Source organism: Motacilla alba, chromosome 12, assembly GCF_015832195.1.
Source record: "Motacilla alba alba isolate MOTALB_02 chromosome 12, Motacilla_alba_V1.0_pri, whole genome shotgun sequence".
Lineage (NCBI taxonomy): Eukaryota > Metazoa > Chordata > Aves > Passeriformes > Motacillidae > Motacilla > Motacilla alba.
This window is the reverse complement of record NC_052027.1, coordinates 17,263,771-17,285,463: the sequence shown is the minus strand read 5'-3', so window position 1 is coordinate 17,285,463 and position 21,693 is coordinate 17,263,771. Positions and strand designations below refer to the sequence as shown.

Here is a 21,693-nt window from a genome sequence, read left to right as displayed (position 1 = left end):
GCCAGTGTGGCGGTGCTGCATGCTCTGCCTTGGGCATTCAGGCGATTTCAGCAGCGCTGGTTACCAGAGTGGCTGCCTTAAGGAGAGCCATGGGCACTCCTGACTGCCCTCGGGTGTTTTGAACTTGTTCTGACAGAGGTGAAATCATGTCATGTGTGGAGTACATGTGGAGAGTACACATTGTGCTGTCTGCTCTGCTTTGGTAGTAAAAGATGAGTTTCTCATTATTGTTTTGACTCTTGTTTTGAGTTCCTGACGCATCATTCAGGGCCTTTGATCCAGACTGGTTTTTGCTTTGTTCCAACTCTTTTGCTCAGCAGTGCTGCAGGACGGAGGCCAGGAAGTGTTGCTCCACTGCTGACTGCTGGGGTGGTCCTGAGGAAAGGGGTTTTAGGAAACCCTTTCCCAAGTCTAGCCGAAGTTCATGTGATTTTGTGTTGCCGTGGCACTTGTGTCACTTGGCACTCCTTTTCTGGAATCACTAATTTTCATGGTTCATCTTAGTTTCTGCTCTGCATGAGATTGCCAACATGCATTTAATTCCTGCAGCCTTTGCTCCTGTTGCATCTTGCTGTTGCTCTGTGTGTCATAGAATGCTTTGACGGATGGATGTCCAGGGAAAGTCCTGCAGTGAGGGTTGGCTATTGGGGCAGTTGGAAGCAGGAGAAGGGTATAGCCTAACATTTGGAAGCTGGATGGGACTAGCCACTTGAATGTATTCTTTTTGTCCTGGCACATGTCAGCTCTGATAGCATTCTAGTGATTCTAGAAGGTTCCTGAATCTGTAGTGTCATGGTAGATTTTCACTTGTAAACACTATTGTATATTACCTGTGTCTGCTTTTGTGCCCGTGACTCTGACAGCTGGGTCTTTCACTTTGTAGTCAGTGCTATTCTGTTGTAGTCCACTCCCTCTGCATTTGTCTCATTCCTTTTTCCTCTCTCTTTGTTTTGGGTAGTGGAATAATCTAAACACCTGCTAAACAGAAGATTAACCAGGCTCATGTTGCTGTCCTAAAGAATACAGAGCAGGAGAGAAAGGCAGAAGTGTTTGTCAGGACACAAGCAGCAGTGCAGCGTGATTCCCAGTCTCAGCAGCATTTGGCAGTGGTGGTGGCTGTGGCCCTGTGCTGGTCCAGTGCTTCTGGCCCCGGCTTGGTGTGAAGGTTGCCTGTGTTTCTGGCTTGGTTGTGCCTGTGCCTTTGTTTGGAGTGTGGTTTGTGTCTGGAGTGTGGCTTAAAGGTTCGTCTGCTTTGGGAAGGTTTTGAGCTGTTGGACAGCAATGGGACTGAGAGCAGGGTCAGCAGTTAGTTGGTTTGGGGCTCTTGTGTAATGTCATTAGGACATGCAAGACTGTGGCTATTTTTTGGCTTATCCCTGTTGTTTAATTCAGGTAAACCAACCTCCAAGAAAGGGAGAAGTCTAAAGGCGCCATCCTCCCCAGAAGGTTTTGTTCTAGGAGTCTGTCCATCTTATGTCTGCTCTGGAAGTGGTGCCTGTGAAGAATGACGTCGAGAGGTGCTGGGACTGCTTTCTCAAGGAAGAATTACAGGCTGAGCACTGAGCCAGAGAAGTCCAAGGTCACAGGTAGGGTCCTGTACATGCCTTGTGAAAACAGGAGCACTGTGGATCCAGGGAGCATCCCCTGCCTTGCTTGAGATCAGCTGCCTTCCAGGTGCAGTTACCTTGGTAGTGTGAGGTGTAGAGGGGCTGAAACCGAGTAAATCCTCAAAGTGAGATGAGATTTTGGATGGGAGATTCCTGCAGTACTAATGACTCCAGAAACTCTGGTCACAGAGCTTTTTCTTCAGCGCACAGCCATGCCTCATAGGGCTGGAGAATGTTTTGTTGCGTGCCTGCCATCTGATTTAGGGAGTTCCCCTTCCAGGATGAAGAGCTTGAGTCAATTTGGGTCAAATTCTCAAATGAATCCTTTTCTGGGAAATCTGCTACCTGCCAGGCAGTCTGTTTTTTTTCCTTGGCATCACCAATCCCACACAAGTGTGCTTATGAGACCACAAATCTGGCATTTGAGGGCACTGTTGCACTCAGAAACAAGGAATGCTGCATCAGTGTGACACTAAGGGTTGTTTAGTGAAGGTGAGGCACAGATCATTAAAGAGGATTCTGGGTTACATGAGGTGAGCTGCTCCTGCAGCCTTTCCATCTCAGCATCTTTTATGTGGTTAAGAGATGTCCTGGATATGAATAGGACATCAGGAATTGCAGTAGTGTTAAGTTTTGGGGTTTTTTTAAATGAAATTAGATTCCTACTTTCAGCTTTTGGAGTTACTTTAGCACAGCAGGATTCCTGAGGATGCACTTCCACCTGTGTGGAGTGATTTATAGGCTCCCAGTTGCCATGGCAGAGCAGCTCAAACTGGAAAGAGTCTTTTTTGGGGAGATGCACCCAATAATGCTGGACTCTGGTTCTGCTAGTGAGATCAGTAAGGTGATGAACGACTGCTTGAAGCTGCATTTTCCATTGTGTTGATCAGCCAACATGAACATAATTTACCCATAGTTACCAGTTTCTTGCTTGTACATGAAATTCATGTTTGAGTTTACCCCAGACTCTCTAAGCTTGTTTCCTTTCTGTTTCTCCCAAGGGATTGTGAACAGCAGGCTGCTGAATGATTATCTGCATCGAGTCTTTACCAGTGCTGATGGGAACCAGCCTGCAGCTGCTTACAGGTATCAGACTTCTCACTGCCCAGGTGGCAAGCGATGCCACCTCCACATAAACAGCACTGTGTGAAAGGAAAGATCTTTTAGTGCCACACAGTGATCTTTGTTAAGAACGCAGCAGCTCCGTGTTACAGAAACAACTCTGAGGTCTGCTCTTTTAATGGCTTTTTCAAACTTCAGGGCTTGTGAGGAAGGATTCTTTTTTGCATGAAAAATCCTATATACCACCATCATACTAGGCAATATTTTTGAAATAAGTAGGCATTCACCAGATTGTTCCTGTTCCCCCTTTGCTTGTAAGGAAGTGCAAAATGCACATGTGTCAGGTGCAGGAATTAAAATAGTGCCCTGTAACCTAAAGGCAAGACTGTGACTGATCCATGCAATACCATACATTTTCCAGGCCGTGGAACTGCTGGTACTGGTTTTATTAGGAGTCACCAAAGGAAGAGAAACACAAAATTCCTGTTTAGTGACTGCTTTTTTCCTATTTACTTTTGGTTGTCCTTCACCTTTCATCCCAGAAACTTGTAGTGTTGGATGAAAAGAATTCCTCTTGCATCTCTTTTGCCAGAGGCAAGTCAGACAGGTTCAGGGCAGGTAGGAGTGTGGCAGAGTGAGGCAGGCCTGTGGCTCCTGCTGGTTGGCAGTGTTGCAGCATGGCTGGGGTCACATTCCACGGGCTATACTTAGGACTGCCAGCTCCAACGTGAGCTCAGAGCTGCTATAAATAGTTCTTGGCCCTCTGGCTCTTGGTGAGCCTGGGTGATGGCGCGGGGGAGGCAAAGTGGGTCATGTTACTTTACCACCAGCTCTCCTGCCAGAAAGCCTTGGAACACTCCATCTGCCTGAGCATTTTGGTTTTCAATATTTCTGATTTCTTTGTCTGGTGATTAATGACTTGACTGCACAGGATTGATAGTTTGTTGGACCGGTCTCTCTTTTTTCCTGCCTTCCACCCTTTTTCCCTGGACATGGCTACTTGGTGGGAAGCCCAGTAGCAATCAAAGAGGTCTTGGAAATAACATTTGCCATAAGAGAGCAACTTTTATGGTATGACATCTTGCCTTCAAAGGCCTGAATTCTTTATAGGGGAGCTCACTGCAGACATCTCTCTGCCTGTCTCATGCTCTTCCACTCTCCTTCCACAACTCCTTCATGCCAGTGCTGATTAAGCAGCTTTGTGAAGCCACCCTTCTCATGCCAACCAAAGCTGATTCTTTGATTTCATTTCTGTGCATCTTCACATCCATCAGGCTTTCACAATGCCTCTCACCATTAGGGTGAGAGGGAAATCCCTAGTCCTGGAGAAGTGAAAAGTTGTTTCCCAGATGGCTTTGGAAGTGGGAAGCAGGGATAGGAACAACTAGTGGTTCTCACAGTAAAAGGAGGCTCTTGTGCAAGGATCAGCTAAGTAAACTATCCTTGGAAGGAGAGAACCAAGGAAGGGCAGTAAGTTCTCTAGAACAGTGGTCCGAAGGGGATGCGTGAGAGAATTTTCAGTATGAAAACAAAATGGTTTTAGCTGTTTTCACAGAGAGAGGATGCTGGACTAGCCTGACCTTTGTCTGAACTGCTACAGCTGCTGCTGTGGTCCTCTCTCTTCTTTTGTATTGCAAAATTCTTTGGGGAAAAAACGAATCCTGACTTAGGCCATGTTTGTATGATGCTGACTGCAGCAAAGTCGTGTCCATAGTTGTTGGTAGTACAGCTGGTTTCTTGCTGCCTTGTACCACAGTTTTCTTACTGCCACAAAACACTCCTGAGCAGACTGAAGACTGTAAGATTCTTTGTTAACTACTTGGCTTGTTTGTGCTGTATTTCTAACTTCCTTCATTCATTGTCTCAACACAATGGGCAACAGATTCCTTAGATTCATGACATGAAACAGATTGACAGAACTTCATGGCTCATGTCTCAGCATAGGACCCGGGTCTGCTGCAACTCTTGAAATATTTGAGAAAAATTTTTTGAAAGAGCTGCTGTGTGTTTATTCCCTAGGAAGCACCTGACGTTCCAGAACCTGCAGGAGCACCTTGAGCGATTGCTGGCAGAGGAGAATGGCTCTGAAGACAGCAGAGGTAGGAGATACTGCCCATCCAGTTTGTGCTTCTTGCTTGTGCTGCTTCATTGGGAAGGACAAGTTGTATCATGAAAGGCATTTCCCTGAGTGAGCACTGTTGTGCCTCCCTGTGCTCTAATTTATTGTGCTTTTAAATCCTGCCTGTGAGGGGCTCATCAGTCAGCCTTGCAGCAAGTTTGTTTGCAGATGGAGGCAGATTTCCAGGCTAAAATGTCTGGAAAAGCAGTTTTGGGGGTATTTTACTGATAATGATATGCAGAGCCATTGCTTTGACCAGGAGTGTGCAGTGCTATTGTCAGTGAGAGATGCAGAGGCTTGTTGACAATTACTACATGCTGGTCTCCACTGCACGTATTCACTTTGGGCCTCAGGCTCTACCCTGTGTTCTTACTACCATAGTTTCTCTGAATGAGTGAGGATGTGGCAAGATACAACCTTGCTCTCCTCCTAGAAAGGCGAATTTTTCTTGCTGGCTGCAATTGAAGTGTGACAGGTTGGCCAAACCTTTGGCACAGAGTTTAACCTTTGAATTTTGTCAAAGTAAAATTTTCAGGTGATGTGGAAAACCTAATGTGCCCTGAATGCTGCATAACTGAGTCGCTGTGAAGACTTTCTTTTGAATCTTCCTCCTTTTCTGAGTTTCTCAGGGTCCAACATAGGCAACGCTATCGTAATCTTCCTCCCCCGTAGCAGAATCCAGGTGCTGTTGCAGTCTGGCTAGAGGTACCCAGTGAGTGAACTGTTAAATCCTGCACAACTCTCCCCAACAGCTTTTCTGCAACTCTTGTTTCAGATCAGGTAGCAGAGGGCCGGCTCGGTCCCTCCACTGTGGTTTTGGACCACACGAGCGGCTTTGAGGGGCTCCTGCTGGTTGATGATGACTTACTTGGGGTGAGTGTGTTGCTGGACACAGCAGAAAATGTTTTTGTGGGTCTAAAAGCACTTGGGGCTTCTTGGTTTGTTCTTTGTAGTAGATCCCTGTCAGTGGCTTTGTAGCATGTGTAAATGAAGTTATCCTGAAAGCTGCAGGATCCTGGAGGAAATGAGCTCTCCTGGGAAAAAGTCTAGTGGTACCACTAAGTGTCAGCAAGGTCTGAGTGGGGCTGTGAGGAAGTGAAAGGATTACCCTGGCCCAGGGGCTCACTTGGCTAAGCAGCCAGCTTTCCTGTCCCTCCCTCCAGCAGGCTGCCTCTTCCTTCCTTCTGGTCTTCTTAAAAGGCTAGAAAGGCTGAAGCTGATGTTTTCCTTTCTCCTTTGTTTCCACTAATTACCTGCTTGCTCCTTAGCTGATGTTCCCCTTGCAAAAAGTCAGCTGAAAGAATCTACTGGAATTTAACTCTTTCCTACTTCAGTAATTTCTACACTCCTTTCACTCCTTCACTGAGCAAGCACATCCCCTGCTCTTAAAGTGATTCCCTCCTTAATCTCTGCCTGCTTTTTAGCCTCTAACAAATCAGGCTGCTCTGGTCTCCCCTTTCCCTTTAACCACCTGCTGTAGATTACTTTGGCTGTACCTAGAATTGACCCACAGAGTGGATTGGACTGACTTGTCTGTGAATTCCTTGTTCCTGGTTTCATTTCCTCTTCATGGTCTGTCCCAAGATAGCAAGAGTCAGGGTTTAACACAGTTCAGTTTCTAGGCAGCATGTTACCTGCCAGTCCTGGCCTTTAGTCTGGACACCTTGAATCTATTATAGTTTTGTTCTAACTTGTCCAGCATTCATATATCTTTCCCATATCATAATCATTTTTGTGCCAGTTCACTGGGAACCTGTCTGTCAACATGTTGTCCTTGTACTGCTGCCATGCTGGGTGCTTCACTGGGGTTTATCAAGTACAGATGAGCTGTGGGAAGGACCTGAATGATTCCCTGGGGCCAGCTGGCTCCAAGTACAGCTGCTGGGGTGGGGAGGATGTTCCTTCTTGTTCCTGTTCTGTCCTTGTGAATAGCTCTCCATCTTGCTTTGGTTTTGAGTGCTAGGACAGAGGGAGTGGGAAGGACTGAACAAGCCTCTCTTTTTGCCTGACATTAAAATATCTTTTGTTTGTTGGTCCAGGTGATTGGCCACAGTAACTTTGGGTCCATCAGGGCCACAACATGTGTGTATAAAGGTAAGGAGATAAACCAGTGCTGCTTTGAGAAAAGACCCTGGGAGGAGTGTATGGGGTGTTAGACAGCTGGAGAGCTCAGGAAATCTTGAGTGTATTCCAGATCTTGAGCACCCTCTTCTCCAGTTCATTCACTGAACTTCTCCAAGGAATGAGAAGGATGGGGGATTGTGTGATGCCAGAGTAAAGGGGTAGGAGTGGAATCCTGGGGATGTCCTGAACCTCCTTTGTGTGCCACATATATTTCTGTGGGAGCAGTTCAGGTTCAGCTTCTCTAACAACAAGCCAGGGGACAAGAATTCACCGTGTGGTATCTCTTTCTCTTTTTCTTTCAGGGAAATGGATTTATGAGGTGCTCATCTCCTCCCAGGGACTCATGCAGATTGGCTGGTGTACTCTCAACTGCAGATTTAATCAGGAGGTAGTATAGCTACTCTGGGGGATGCTCCTCCACTGCCTTTTACATCAGTGTAGAGCATTGCATTGGTGCTGTGCCCTGCTGGCATTCAGACCAGAAATGCCATACACACACATAAAATGCCAGACCTGCTATTTTAAGAGTCTTTACGAGACTCTCTGGTGTGTGTCCACAGAATGATGCTCAGTGAGAAAGCCTGTGCTGGGTGTGTTGACGTGCTCTTGTTGCACATAGAACTGCTACATACTGATTTTCAGCTGGTATTTTCCCCAGCAAGTGTGTGTGCCTGTAGTGCTGGCAGCCTGTCCCTTGGGATGGGCCTCAGCAGCTGGTGCTACAGAGCTTTTTTTGCCCAGGAGAGGGTGAGATGTTGTTTCATCTGGGTGGGATGTTTGGTGCTGGAAAGGGATGTCAGCTGCAGAATTTCACTAACTTGTCACTCTGCAGTAAGTAAGAGGCAAGTGCTGGGCATCCTGGGGGGCTGCTTTGATAGAAACGAGAAGTGTCAGATGCCAGTACTCTTCTTCTGACCCAAAAATAAGTAGGGAGTGGTGCATTTCTCTGAACCAAAGATCACAGGCCACTGGATTCATTCCTAGAGTGAGGATTTTTCCCAGGCAGAGCATGTGTGCTATCCCTGTCTACTGGTCTCCCCCTTAAAGGTTCTCTTGCAGTGAGAGGAATCCTGTATGCCTGGTCTGCTCTGAGTCTCCTCTTTCATGCTTTGGTGCAGGAAGGCGTTGGGGACACACCAGATTCGTATGCCTACGATGGAAACAGGGTGCGCAAGTGGAACGTGACTACTACAAACTATGGCAAAGTGAGTAGCTGTGCCCCAGGAATGGGATGGAGAGGAAGGAGCAGAAAGCAGAAAGCAGGTTACCCCTTCTGCTCACTGGATTCTGCTGGGCCCTGTGAAGTGCCCTCAAGCCTTTCTCCCTGCTTCAGTCTGTGTGCCAGCACTTGTCTGCACTTTAGGAGTGCTCAATGTGCTGTCTCGGTGCTTTGTCTAGCAGCCCCAGCAGACTGATTCCCAGCATAGTGCTACTGTTGGTCCCTAGAAAGTTCTGGTTCCCTGTAGCGCATCAGAGCATGGTGCATTGTTGGGATAAATGTACATTCCTAGTGCCATAGGGGAAAAAGATCCCAATCAGGCTTTACAAGTGCCTGAAAATGATGTGAGCTGCTGGGAGAAGGAACTCTCTCTTCTTTAACCCTAAATCACAAGGGATTGGTTGGGTTGCAGTCTTTCTTGTGATGTGGGAAAACCCTGGAAATATAAGTTTAAGTCTTTTCTCCCTTTCCTGCAGTCCTGGGCAGCAGGAGACATCGTCAGCTGTCTGATAGACCTTGATGAAGGCACCATTGCTTTCTGCCTGTAAGCATCTTTGCCCCATTCCCTGCTTTGTTTATCTCTGTGTGTAACAGAAAGGTTACCTCACTGCTCAGCCAGGTTGCTGAGCCCTTTTTCTGCTCTCTCCCATTTATGTTCCTTGGTAGTTCTGGCCTTTGTTTTTCTCTCTTGTGTTCAGAAACCATCTGAATAGGTTGTTGGGTCTCAGTTCAGTTCAGTTCAAAACATTTGGCAGGAAGATGTTCAAGACACAAAGTCTTTGTAAAGTTTGCCAGGATTTTAGAGGGAAGGGCATTTCTTGTGGTGCTTAATGCCCCACTTGGCTTTAATTGATTGCTTCTGTGGTCAGTGTAAGACCTGGCTTGTCCTAAATTCACAAGGAGCTGTGAAAAGGTTGATAAATCTCCAGTTTCCAGCTCCCATGCACAATGAGAATTGTTCTCTGGCCCTGGCCTGCAGCAAGTCAGTTGCAATAAAAAACTGTTAGATGGTCGGTGTCATCTTTTATGGAGGAGTAGATTGAAAGCATTATCCTTGATTTGCACCAGCATCAAATAGATGAGCCCAAAAAGTCATATGCTTTAAAATGTCCTGCTGCTTTAGTTATCTCACAGATTTGGGTTGCCCTTGAAGCTGAGTGGGCTCTGCATGTTGTGTAGACCCCAGTGCCTTCCCATGCTCATATGAAAATGGGAGAGACCCTGTGCTTCCTGTGGCTGTCACTCAGCAGAGCTGTGACATTTGCATGTGTGCCAGGTTAAGAGTGACAGGAGGCATGACTGACTGGCGTGTCCGTGTTGGCAAGTTGATATCTGTATTGCCCAGCTGACCTCAGACTGCTCCTGCTGTGACTAAAACCATGTGGGTTTTCCTTCTTTCAGGAATGGCATATCTCTGGGAACTGCCTTTGATAACATCACGAGGGGTGCTGGAATGGCTTATTTCCCTGCCATCAGCCTCTCCTTCAAAGAGTCTGTTGCTTTTAACTTCGGAAGCCGTCCACTCCGATATCCTTTAGGTGTGGGGAGAGGAGGTCTGAAGGGGGATGAGCCTGTCCTGGGACCATCTTTGGAGGCTGTAGAATATACACACCTGACTGCACACCTGACTTTCTGCTGTCAGCACTTGTGTGCAGAGCTGAGTCAGGGAGAGAAGAGCCAAATACCTCCTTAGCTGAAGCAGAACTCCAGGACACAAACACAAGTTTCTGAAATGAGAGCTGCTTTCAGCTCTGAGACAGCAGGTGCACTACAACTGGGGGCTGCCTGCTTCTACACACTCAGATCCTGCAAAATTCTCGCTCAGCAGTTTTGGAAACCCTAATGCTTATGTGCTGCTGAGCCTTTTGGTCACTCATCTCTTTTACCTCCCAGCCATATGGGACTTCTGACATGGTATTAGTGTTGCCTGTTGCTGTGTGAATGCCGAAGCCTGGAGCTCCTGTCAGAGCAGTCCTGGCTGTGCCTGTTGATGGCTGTAGTGGGAGCTCCAGCTGGTCTTTCTGATGAAAAAAGTATTTCACACCAAGCAGAAGTTAAAGACTTTCTGCTTGTAGTTTGAAGGAAGTGGAGAGAAGAGCTTGTGGCTTATCATCCATGTAGAAGGCACTATGGTTTGAACTGGGACTGGGTACAAAGTAAAGCAGGCAGAGTCTTTTCCTTGCACAGACAAAAGAAGTCCCAAAAGGATCAGATTGCATTTTCCCTTAACACTTCCCTACTTATCCAGTGGAAGGTTACCGGCCCTTGCAGGATCCTCCTGTGGCAGACCTGGTGAAGGCTCGGAAGCTGCTGGGCTACTTGAAGAATGTGATCCATATTGGAATAGATGTGACGGTAGGCTGGCATCACGGGGTGGATCTCAGGGGCACCATGCTGGGAGATGTGGTTCTGCTCTCCCTGGCAGCTCAGCTGTTTCTGTATACCCGAGAGTCTAAATGCTTGCATGGGGCATGTGTGTCCCTAGGGCTCTCTGGCTTGCAAAATGGCCTTCCTGGTAGTTCCAGAACTTAATTTAAGTCATACTGGGCTTTGTTGTTCTTAGTCCTATGAAGTTTCATTGCCAATATTCAAGAAGTGATGTTTGTCAGGGTCAAAACTGCTGCATTCGATTTTGCACCCTTGAAATCAGTTTGTTCATATCCTAAGCTTTTTACTGATGTCCTGTTCAGTAATGTGATGAAATTCTGGCAGGTCTGCCTTGAGGATTGTTTTGGCTGTGGCACTGTTTGCTGGAAGCACTGTTTTCCACTAGGATGAGGGATGATCTGTTTATGGCCAAAGCATAGGGAATGCCATATGCTATGGTCTTGCCTTGAATGAAGGCCTGCTTTGCTAGTTGTCCTCCTCCACAGGTGTTCCCATTTACAAATTATCATGTAAACTAGAGCCTTTTTTACTAGAACATTGTCAAAGTACCTGCATGTGGTTGATAGTGACATCTGGACTGCACTACAGCTTTCCAAAAGAATAGCCTTCCAAAGAAGGCCTGGCTTCTTTGGCATTCTGGATTCCCATGTTCAAGGTTTTTGGTGCAGTCAGGCGTGGGACAGCAGCAGTGGCTGCTCCAGGCATGTGGTTCATTCAGTTGTTGGTGTACAGGTGGATTGGGCTGGATCCAAGCCGTGTGTCTTTCTGGGTTTGTCATTGCAGGAGGGGAAGCTGGTGGAGAAAGACACATCCATGTGGCAGCTGCAGGGAGAGCCCACAGTGTTGATTACATTAGCTCACATCTTCAATTATTTCTCCCCTCTTATGGTGAGTTTTGCCTGCCCATTGCCAGGTTCTGTAGTGCTTGTTGCTGCTCTTGCAAGGCAAAGTAATCCTCAGCTTTTGCTGGGAAGTGAGTGTGCCATGGAGGAACGTTGACCTGCCTCTCTCTCTGCAGTGCAAGGTGTACCTGGTGGAAGATGTGCTCATGACCTTCCTGTTGAGCATCCTTGAGCGAGGAGGGGCAGTGGAGGCCCACCCCCTTATTCAGCAGCTGCTGGATCTCATGTGGCTTCTTATGGAGGTGAGTTGCTAGGGTGCTGGTTCCTCCCTAGGGATCCCAGGGAGACTCTGGGAGGTGCTGAGGACAGGAGCCTTCCCTACAAAATGCTGGTAGTGTTCAGTGTCTTTCTCTTCTTTTTTCTTTGTGGTAGACCACCCTCTCAATTAGCTCATCTGGCTGCTGCTGCACACCCAGGCACTGAGGGTTGAATGCAGATACTGGCAATGAGTTAACCAGGCATTTCTAAGCTTCTCCTACTGCTAAAGGAACTGATGATGGTGAATAACTTCCTGTTTCTGGAAACATCACATTTATCAATAAGAGTAGTCTTCTGATTGTTATTAATGTGTATTTGACTGTGGAGGTCTTAAGTGCTGAAGCCCTGTGCTGAAGAGATCGATCAGAGTGTGCAGGACTAGGGTACAGCTGTGCAGTGCACTCTCACCATCTCCAGCACTGCTGAGGAAAAGCCTCCTCCAACTTCCCTTGCTATCCATGCTGGATGAGCTTACTCCTTCCTGGGACACGTTTGAGGCAGCTGGGAAGCTGCTGCTGCTGCTGGAGTGCTTGGGTGGTTACATAGAGCCAGTCACTGCCAGGGATCTGCTTGGAGACAGCACGTCTGCCCTTTGGGGTAACAGTTAACAGATGTGGGCACTGGCCCAGCCAGCTGCCATGAGTTTAATAGAAAAATGTCATGAGTCCTTCAGGCCCACCATGTTAGCAGTGCAAATGGACCCTCTGGTAGGACTGCTGTGTTTGTGGAAGAGTTGGCTCTCATCCTGCTCGTTGGCTATGAATTGAATTCAAGCAGACAACTCTTCTCTCATCACATTTACCCGAGACTTACTTCTTTCTCTTCTGGTTGGTTCTACCAACACTGTGTCAGGGAATAAGAGGACTGGTGACTGCCCAACAAATAGGGCCTGGGACTTTGGCTTTTTGTAGGTGACTTGTGGGTTGGACTTCTGCAGAAGCTTGTTTCCCTGTAGCAAAGCACTGGCACCAACTTCTGCTTGGACTCTCTCCTGTGGAGTCAGAGGGACACTGTGGGTTCAGAGCACCTGCTTTTTCAGTTCAGAAATGAATGCTTTCTTCCAAGAACTCAGTCTGGGAGCTATAGCTGTTCCTGACTCCTTGCTGTTGTTCTTAAATGTGTTTCTTATTTTCTCAGGAGTATGAAGTGCATGAGTGCCTCAAGCAGCTACTGATGTCCCTGCTGCGGGCTTACAGGTTCTCCCCTATCATCCCAGACCTGGGATTACAAGTGAGTTTGCACTTCTTAATCCCCAGGAATCTGTGACTAGCCAGCTTCTGTTATGTCCCCATGTCCAAAGGTACATGATGTTTTGGATCCTGTAGTTGTTTGATCCAAAGATGGCAGTTTTGTCACACTGTAGCCATTGGGAAGTTTTGTGTTCTGCAGATGGAGTCACTTTTGCTTCTCCTGTTTTCCTAGATCCACTACCTCCGGCTCACCATTGCAGTCTTGAAGCATGAGAAATCTAGGAAATACCTACTCAGCAATGTTCTGTATCCTTTGTGTCTCCTCCTGTCTCAGTTTTCCCTTCCCTCAATAATGCAGCTGAGGACACTTCAAGGACCTGTAGGTGCAGGGAGGCAGAAGCCACCCTGTCTTGAGAGCTCATTTCTCAGGTCTCCTCTGCCTGACACCATTTCCTATGAATGCTTTGAGGGGAGGCAGCAGTGTTGCATAGTTCACATCCTAGTAACACACAGGAGCTCATTTCTACCTGACTGACCTTTAATATCCCTAGAGCAAAACCACTTTCAGAGCAGTCCAGCTCTGTGGTAGCATTTGGGCAGCTGCTGTGATAGCAGTGTGGGCTTCTCCAGAGGCCTCTGGATCTTGCAGTGGTAGTTTGGAAAGGAGTCTGTCACTACAGCTCTGGAGACATGCCCTGTCTCTTCTCCTGGTGTAGCTTCTGTGCTTGCTTTAACTCCAGCACAGCTTCGATGTGCTGCGTTCCGTGGTGTTCTTCTACATCAAGAGCCCTCTGCGTGTGGAGGAGGCAGGTTTGCAGGAGCTCATTCCCACCACGTGGTGGCCAAACCGCTTCACCAAGGAGGTGAGTACAGGCACTTCCACCCAGGAGGCTGAGGAAATGTTGTTGCCTGCCATTTGCATCTTTTTCTGGCTGAGGAAGTTGGATGGCCCCTGTTTCCATCTGTGTTGGCACTGGTGGATCCTGCAGTTTGAGAGCTGGAGCTTTTCCATTCCCCTGTCATCTTTTTTGTCCCCTTAGAGAGCATGTTTGAGGTGTGAGGCTCAGACAGGGGAGGGGGGACAGTTTTCTGTGGCAACAGATTTGGAAGGGAACCTCACAGTATTTAAGGAATTGACTGGGGTGTCCTCAGAAGATCTCCTGCCATTACTCATTACAAGGCTGGAGGAGACCTGTTTAGGTGTCCTGCCATCTGCAGTTGCACACTGGCACATTGTTTCAGGGAATTTCTGCTCTCCATTTTGCATTGTTTAAGGGAATTTCTGGCAAGACATTTTCCCTATGGAGTGCTCTCCTACTAATCAGTGTCTGTCCCCCAACCAGGGCAAGGAGAGTAAGGAGGTGAAGGAGGAGAGTGCTGAGGAGAGATTGAGGCGTCGGGCGTATGAAAGAGGCTGCCAGCGGCTCAAGAAACGCATTGAAGGTTTGTGGGGAAGGAGGGAAGTTGCCAAGATTTCACACCTTTTTTGCAGCCAGCAGCTGCTTTTAAATCCTATTCACTGTGAAGTACAGCTGTGTTCCTGCCAGGACAGGCTGTGGTGCAGAGGTGGGGGCCAGCCATGCTCTGTTCTGATGGCATATTAGGAGTGCTGGGACCCCACTGCACAGACCTGCAGCCCCCCATGATGGGGCAGGAGCAAACCTGCTTTTTAGCTGTGGATGAATTTCTTTCTAGGTAGTGGAGGAGAAAACTCTCAGTGATGGGATTTGCTTTCTGCTGTCACTGGTTCTTCCTGGGTTTCCTGTGCTGAGGAGGGACAGGGTTTCTCCTGGGGACAGGGTACTGCAGTTGGGGTTAAGAGGGGTAGTTGCTCTCCAGTGCTGGTTTTCTGATGGCAGATGTATGTCCCCCTTTTAGTGGTGGAAGGTCTCCAGGTTCAGATTCTGAAGTTGCTGCTGAACAACAAGGACAGAGGAGGGGTAAGCACTCTATGGGTCTTTTGTGACAATATCTTCATGTGATGTGCTTTGTAAATCATGTATTTACCACCTGTTTTTTCTTCTGCCAGGGGGAAGCCTCCAGATACATCTTCCTAAACAAATTCCGCAAGTTTCTTCAGGAAAATGCTAGCAACAGAGGGGTAAGTCAGAGGACCAGCCTTCCTACAAGTCTGACCCTGGGAGCTTTCTGCACCTTCAGGCTGGGAACTCTGCCTTTCTGGCCAGGCTGCTTCCAGTAGTTGATCCACTGAGGTCTAGATATGACAGAGAATGAGGGGGGGAAGATCTGAGGCTAGAAACCAGGCAAGTTAGATTTGTCATCTGCAGTGATTTATAGGAAAGTGGTCCTTGGGAAGTCTTAGGTGGGAGCTGAATATCCTCCTGTAGCCCCTCAGGGAGTGTGGCTGTGGAGTGCTCTGCCACAGTGGGGCTGCTGGCTTTGGCATCCTCCTCACTGCCTGGGTGAGGATTGTTCCTCTGGCCATGGTTAGGCTGTTGGCTTGAGGCTTTGGGAGGCAGGCATCCACTGCGTAGGAAACTCTTTCTTCACCTGCATCCCTGTGTTCATCCCCATCTTTCATGATGGAGTGTGTATTGTCCCTCATCCTCTGTCAGACCAGTGACAGAGGTGTCCCAGGACTTCCTGGAGGTGGAAACTGCTGCCCACCATCAAGTCTGGGCTCTCTGCCAGAGCTGTAAGCTAGAGATGCTAGCAGGGCTGAGAACACAAAAGTTTCTGCCTGCTCCATGTAGCCCTTTGGCCTGAGATGCACTTTCACACCTGCCCTGATGCTGGACTCTCATTCTCGCCCTAGAACTTGGCTGTGTTGTGCCCACCAGAGTACATGGTGTGCTTCCTGCACCGGCTCATCGCTGCCCTGCGCTACTTCTGGGATGGCCACAAAGCAAAGACCCCAGCTTCCCTGAGCAGTGAAGGTGAGGCCTGGGGGAGAGCCTTTGCAGGCTCTTCTGTGGTTAGGACAAGGTTTGCCTCTTGGCAGTGCTTGCCAGCCTGTTGGAAATGTTATATCTCTAATGAGTGCCTGAGCCTTCTGTCACCTTGGGAAGTTCGTGTGTGCAGATCTATTGCAGTCAACATCCAGATCTGAGACTTGCAAAAGGACACTTCTACTGTTTGCTATTCCCCTGTCTGCTCCAGAGCAAGAGTCCAATGTTGTCTGTGAGTCTGTGGAAGGGCAGCTCAGTGATCCATTAGTCAGAATTTTAGGGAAGATATTTTTCTGGTTTTGGAGTTCCCAAACTGTGGAAATAAGGGGAAACTAAATCGGTGCTGGTTGCTTTCCCACCCTTAGACTCCATTGGTATTCCCTTCCTTACTTTAGGATGACCTTTTCTCTAGACTCAGTAAATGCCTTACTATCCCTGTGGGACTTAGTGGCAGAGCTGGAGTAGCCAGGTGGAGAGCTGCCAAGTTATCTGATGATCCAGTTTACCCCTGTGGCTGTGGCTGGAGGGAGGAAGTGCTGGCAGTCTTGTTGATGGCCATTGGTTGCTCCTCTTTCTGCATGGATCTGATGCTTGCTCCATTGTGGAAATCACCTCTGCCTTAATGGCCTGTGCTTTTATTACTACAAAAGTTGTCCCTAAATGTTAGTCCTAACTGTGGGTCCTGGGGTCTGCTTTAGGAGCCCTTACATGACTTTGTGCATCCTGTGCGTGGGACTTGTGGAAAAAAACACATCTCCTCCTCTGTTTTAGAGGCCTATGTCCCTCCTCAACTCTTCTATAATGGGAAGGTGGATTATTTTGACCTTCAGCGACTTGGAGGTCTTTTGTCTCATCTTAAGAAGACTCTGAAAGGTAAGTGCTCTCATTGCCTACACCTGAATCCAGGTCTTGGATGGAATTCATGCAAGACGTTCCAGGGAGGGAGCTGTGGCTAATGAATTTTGATTACATTCAGGGAGAGGAAACTTGAATTTTAATGAGATTCAAATTACTTTGAAGAAGACATCACACCTCTTAGGTGGGGTATCCTTTAAGTTAACAGTTTAATGCTTGTATCCCTGAATTGGGCATGTGGCAGTTGGAGGAAGGGAATAGTTTGGGAATATCTTCTGGTATGGTGCTCTTGCTGCACCACAGCCAAGGGCTGGGAGCTGTCAAAGCACTGACCATCAGCTGGGCTCTGCTGGGCATGAAGGATGCCTGGGATTTACTGGGTGCCTTACTCTGGGCAGGGAGGAGCAGCCCTGTGTATGTGCTGCAGCTGTGTGTTTGTGTGCTGCACACTCCTCTGGCACTAGGCTTCCAAACCTGCCTTGTGCAAGGGTTAGAAACCCTTTGCATTCCCTTGCACTTGGGTTGCCTCACCTTTGAGCCAAAGCTGCTTGCCTTTGGCTCAGATGTCTCTTCTCCTTCCCCAGTGTGTTTGCAAGATGAGGACCATTTTCTCTGTCTCATGTTGATCCCTGGCTGTTCAAGATTAGATTACTTAGCTTGAGAACCACGTTATCTCCTCTGGTTTCTTACCAAGGTATCCTGGGCAGCTGTAAAGAAAGAGCTGTGGACTAATGAACACATTCTTCAGGCTTTGTACTGTGTAGCCATCAGCATAGGCTTCCTCTGGGTGTGTCTCAGTCCTGGTGACTTAGGGACACATCATGGGACAGCATTGAAGAGCTGGATGCTTGAAAGATGGTCTCAGGCAGAGAGCTCCCATTCCTGCACTAGTCCCGTTTGACCCTGGTAGTTGTCTCCTGATTCCTCAGTTATCCTATTTGTAGCTGGTAGGACCAGGAGCAGAAATGGGTCCTGGGAGAGCAGCACCTGCTGCTGCTTGGTCCCTGTTCTTTTTGTAAGGGCAGATCTGTTCCTTGTAAGGGAGCTTGGGACAGGTGAGCTTGTTCTGATAGAGCATCCAACTTTTCTGGCTGCTTCTCTACTGGTGAGAAGCAGGAAAGAGGATGAGTCTTCCTCATGGTAAGTGAAGAGTGACTCCTGCATTCATCGCTGCTTTGGTGTGCTCTGTGCAGATGACCTGGCTGCAAAAGCCAACATCCTGATTGACCCTGCAGAGCTGCAGGCAGTGACTATGGATGATCTTGATGAAGATGAGGAATCAGCAACATCAGCAGCACAGGTGAGTTGGGTTATTCACCTGCAGGGGCCATGGTGCTGGGGCTGCAAGTTGGGCCTCTGGCTAGGAAGGCTTTGCTTTACACCAAGGCAGGGTTGGGCCAGGACTGTAAACAGCCCATGGGCAACCAGATAAACAGCTGCACTTGGATGAGAGGCACTGGAGATCAGTGAGGTCCTGGCTGCACCAAGTTTGAGCAGCAAAATTTTCTGTACCCTGTCTCTGACTACCCACTGATCTGAATGTGCTGCCTTCCCTCCATGGCAGCTCTTGGTGCTGGCATTGGGAAAGGTGCAAGGCAGCTGTGGATAGAGCAGCTTCTTGCTGTGCAGGTCTGCTGTTTGTGCCTGGCATGTGCCCTTGGAGGAAGGACTTACCATTTGCTACCCTGCCTGCTCATACTCCAGGGGCCACTGTGCATCTATACCAATGTCCTTGCAGGGTCAAGGGAGGAACAGCAGGCAGCCAAACACAGCTGAAACTGTTTCTCCCTTCATTTCCTTCTAGTCCCAGCGCCCCTCTGCTGCCCTGGCCATTGGTGGAGCTCTTGCCAGGCCTGCCTGGCTCAGCTCCCCCACCCTGGGCCGGGCCAACCGGTTCCTGAGCACGGCAGCCGTCAGCCTGATGAACCCGCGGCGGCCCCTCGGAGCCCTGGAGAAGATCAAAGTGCTCACGCTGCGCGCAGAGCAGCGCACTCGGGAGGACAGTGAGTACTGCTGGGTGCTGGCATGGCACAGCTGGGCCCTGGCACAATGGCATCTTCCAGCTCCCCAGAGGAACAATCTCCTTACTGCCAGCATTGCTCCTTCCCATTCCCAGGGCATGCTGACACCAAAAGACTCCTTTGCCATCCTGAACATGACACTGGTGATATTTTCACCCTCTGTGTGTAAGGAGATGCTGCCTTGGTTCCTCCAAATGCAGTGAGACTTTGCAGGAAGGCAGTTCAGAGGCAGCTGTAGTCACACTTGCTCTGAAGACAGGCGAGCCAAAGGATGGTGTGTGCAGCAGCAGCACTGTTGCTGTTTGGGTGGACCAGGCAGGCCTCTGAAGCACGTGCAGGGCTTGAGGAAGTGGAATTTGCATGACTTGGGTCAGTCTGAACAGATCTGACAGGTCAGCCTGATGGAGGCAGCAAGATGAGAATGGTATGGTAGTGTGGTATCTAGAGGTACTTAGTGAATCCCATGGGCTGGGAAAAAGCTCCATGTAACAGAGACACAGCAAGGCTTTGGCTTCAGGGAGGAGCAGGCAGAAGCTGAGGTGCCAAAATGCCTTGCTGAGAACTTCTTTCCTGTCTTGGGAATGCATTGCAGTTGAAGGTACCCATGGAAACGACGGTCTCTTACTGGGCAGACCCCCGGAAGAGCCAGACCAGCCCATCACTGAGAACTCCCTCCTGGAAGTCCTGGATGGGATAGTGATGATGTACAACCTCAGTGTCCACCAGCAGCTTGGGAAGGTAAGTGGTACATGCTGTGCAGGAATCCATTTCCCCAATGTCCATGCTTCTACACCGACTCTGTTTTCTGCTTATTTAGTGACTGTGTGTGCCCTGTTCTTCTGCCAGCCTCCACTGGGATTCTGGTTGCATGTTTGTATGTTTAGGGGGAAAAAGAAAAAAACCCTTATTTACTGCTGAAATCTGCTGCTTTTCAGATGGTTGGTGTGTCAGATGATGTGAATGAATATGCCATGGCATTGAAAGACACAGAGGAAAAAATCAGCCGCTGCCCAAAGAGGGTAAGTGTGTCTGAATTCCCAGCTCTTACCAGATTCCTAGCTTCCTTCTCTGGCAGAGCCTCAGTATCTGGCAGGGTGAAGTCCTGCTGCCCAACTGTACCAGCATCTGCATCAGGCCTTGTGGGCTTCAGCTGAGACTGGTAAGTGCTTTTTATAGCACTGATTCCCACTCCCTCCACAGGAAGGCTGCTGACCCCTTTCCCCCCTGCCAGTACTCCCCAGCTAGCCCCAAGGTGGTATACGCTTTTGCACTGTTTGTTCAGCACTGAAAAAGAATGCTATAATTGGCAGTGACATCTGCCCTCACATCTCTGCACTCTTTTCAGAGGAGAGACATCCATGAGGAGCTGCTGAAGAGCCAAAAGGTCTTCTCTGAGAAGCTCAACCACCTGAGCCGGCGCCTCGCTTGGATAAATGTCACCATTTATTCAAAGGTGAGCAGGAGCATAACATGAGCAGCTGAAAGGAGACCAGTGAGCCTCTGCATCTCTGCTGCTTGGCTCTCATGTCTCAGCTGTCATTTTCCTGGTGTTCAAGCAATGTCAGTGATCTCTGGGGCTGCTTTTTCCCTTGTGTGTCGGAGACTCCTTTCTAGGCTTAGCCCCTCTCCTGTCCCGCAGTGTCCCATAGTGATCAGCCCAGCCTGATCTGAGCTGTGCATGGTGCTGTAGGCTTTCCCTTAGGGCACTGTAGACAGAAGGGTGCAGATCAAAGGGAGATTCAGCTCTCAAGACATGTCAGAGGATAGAGGCTACTGTGAATCATTTCCCTGAGCTGTACTGTGTCACAGGGGATCTCACTACTGCAGCTCTTCCTGGAATCTGTGGGATCCAAGTCAAGGGAGGTTTTGTTCAGGTGTTCTCCCCTTTTTTACTTGGTTCCCATGCAGAGAGTGTATTCCACATTTACTAATGCAGAGGCTATTTGCACAGGTTGTCCCTTTTCCCCCAAGTTCACAATTTTCTGTGATAAAAGCTCTGGTCTGTTTTCCCACAAGCAGCTTTGCTGATTTTTTTCCTGACTTCCATTGCCTTGCTCTATCTCTCTTTGTGGCTTTTTTGTGTCCCAGGACATTTACAGGGAGGAGAAGAAAAGTTCTTATGAACACATCTGGCAGAAGTGCAGTGGCTAATCCTGACTCATGAGCTCTTTGCTCATGTCCTCCTTCCCTCCCAAGCAGGATTACAAGGCAAAAGCTCTCCAGCTGCATTAGCATAGCTTATGCTTGCCAGAAAATAATCCTTTCTTCCCAGACTGCTCTGGAAAGGCTGAGGGGCATCACCAGGGTGCAGTGCAGGTATCACTGTGCTGGCCCACGCTGAAACAGTATGCATGTCTCTAGATGATCCTTTGTCATACTAAGCCAGGACTGCAGTGTCACCTTTCCTGATGAGTCAGCAGAATCTGGGAGTGAAGGTTACAGCCTTCCCTGTCTGTGGCTTGTGCTGCTGTCCTGGCCTGCATGGCCCACAGGGAGAACAGGAGTGTGCCCCAGGGGCCCAGTGATCTTGTGGAATGTGGCTGCTCTGAGGAGCCTGTGCCTTCAGGGCTCCATCTCACAGTCATCTCAAGTCCCTGCTCTTTCCCAATGGAGGCATCCATCCAGCAGCTCCTGCTTCTCTGGGAATTGTGTGTGCACTGGAGGATCTCATCTGAATGATCACAGCTGCTGCTGTTGGAGAGAAGGAGCCTGGTTCTGTCTAGGGGGGAAGTCCTGCTCTGTCCTGAGGTGTCAGAGCATGGCAGAGGCTGCTCCTTCCTCGAGGGAATTAGCCACTGCTTTATTCTGGGGGATTCAAAGTTAGACAAAAGAGAGTGCTACTGCTTAAAAACACTTGTAGTTTTAAAGCAAATAATTCTGCCTTCAAAATGTCCCAGTAGGAATTACAGCTTATTTTATTACAACAGTGTATTTATCTATCTCACTGGCTAATCACATCTTTGTATCCTCTTGGTGTAGGCTTTCTTCTAGCTTGGCAATACCTGAAATGTTTGAGGTTATCAAGTCTTACAGCCAAAT

General features: G+C 48.6%; 1 protein-coding gene across 3 annotated transcripts in view; it reads left to right on the top strand.

The window, feature by feature from the left end:
* RNF123 (ring finger protein 123) overlaps nucleotides 1–21,693 on the top strand; it is a 47,822-nt gene that overhangs the window by 914 nt on the left and 25,215 nt on the right. For all 3 annotated transcript variants that reach the window (XM_038149232.1, XM_038149234.1, XM_038149233.1), the window contains exons 2-26: nucleotides 1,393–1,586; nucleotides 2,609–2,693; nucleotides 4,689–4,768; nucleotides 5,564–5,661; nucleotides 6,828–6,882; nucleotides 7,215–7,300; nucleotides 8,031–8,117; nucleotides 8,608–8,675; nucleotides 9,533–9,658; nucleotides 10,372–10,486; nucleotides 11,303–11,407; nucleotides 11,538–11,663; nucleotides 12,817–12,909; nucleotides 13,102–13,175; nucleotides 13,615–13,732; nucleotides 14,213–14,312; nucleotides 14,748–14,809; nucleotides 14,899–14,970; nucleotides 15,646–15,766; nucleotides 16,550–16,651; nucleotides 17,827–17,933; nucleotides 18,438–18,636; nucleotides 19,247–19,392; nucleotides 19,590–19,673; nucleotides 20,000–20,107. In XM_038149232.1, the coding sequence (XP_038005160.1) occupies nucleotides 1,505–1,586; nucleotides 2,609–2,693; nucleotides 4,689–4,768; nucleotides 5,564–5,661; nucleotides 6,828–6,882; nucleotides 7,215–7,300; nucleotides 8,031–8,117; nucleotides 8,608–8,675; nucleotides 9,533–9,658; nucleotides 10,372–10,486; nucleotides 11,303–11,407; nucleotides 11,538–11,663; nucleotides 12,817–12,909; nucleotides 13,102–13,175; nucleotides 13,615–13,732; nucleotides 14,213–14,312; nucleotides 14,748–14,809; nucleotides 14,899–14,970; nucleotides 15,646–15,766; nucleotides 16,550–16,651; nucleotides 17,827–17,933; nucleotides 18,438–18,636; nucleotides 19,247–19,392; nucleotides 19,590–19,673; nucleotides 20,000–20,107 (2,499 nt within the window). In that variant the 5' untranslated portion in view covers nucleotides 1,393–1,504. The remainder of the gene's footprint in view (nucleotides 1–1,392; nucleotides 1,587–2,608; nucleotides 2,694–4,688; nucleotides 4,769–5,563; nucleotides 5,662–6,827; nucleotides 6,883–7,214; nucleotides 7,301–8,030; nucleotides 8,118–8,607; nucleotides 8,676–9,532; nucleotides 9,659–10,371; nucleotides 10,487–11,302; nucleotides 11,408–11,537; nucleotides 11,664–12,816; nucleotides 12,910–13,101; nucleotides 13,176–13,614; nucleotides 13,733–14,212; nucleotides 14,313–14,747; nucleotides 14,810–14,898; nucleotides 14,971–15,645; nucleotides 15,767–16,549; nucleotides 16,652–17,826; nucleotides 17,934–18,437; nucleotides 18,637–19,246; nucleotides 19,393–19,589; nucleotides 19,674–19,999; nucleotides 20,108–21,693) is intronic.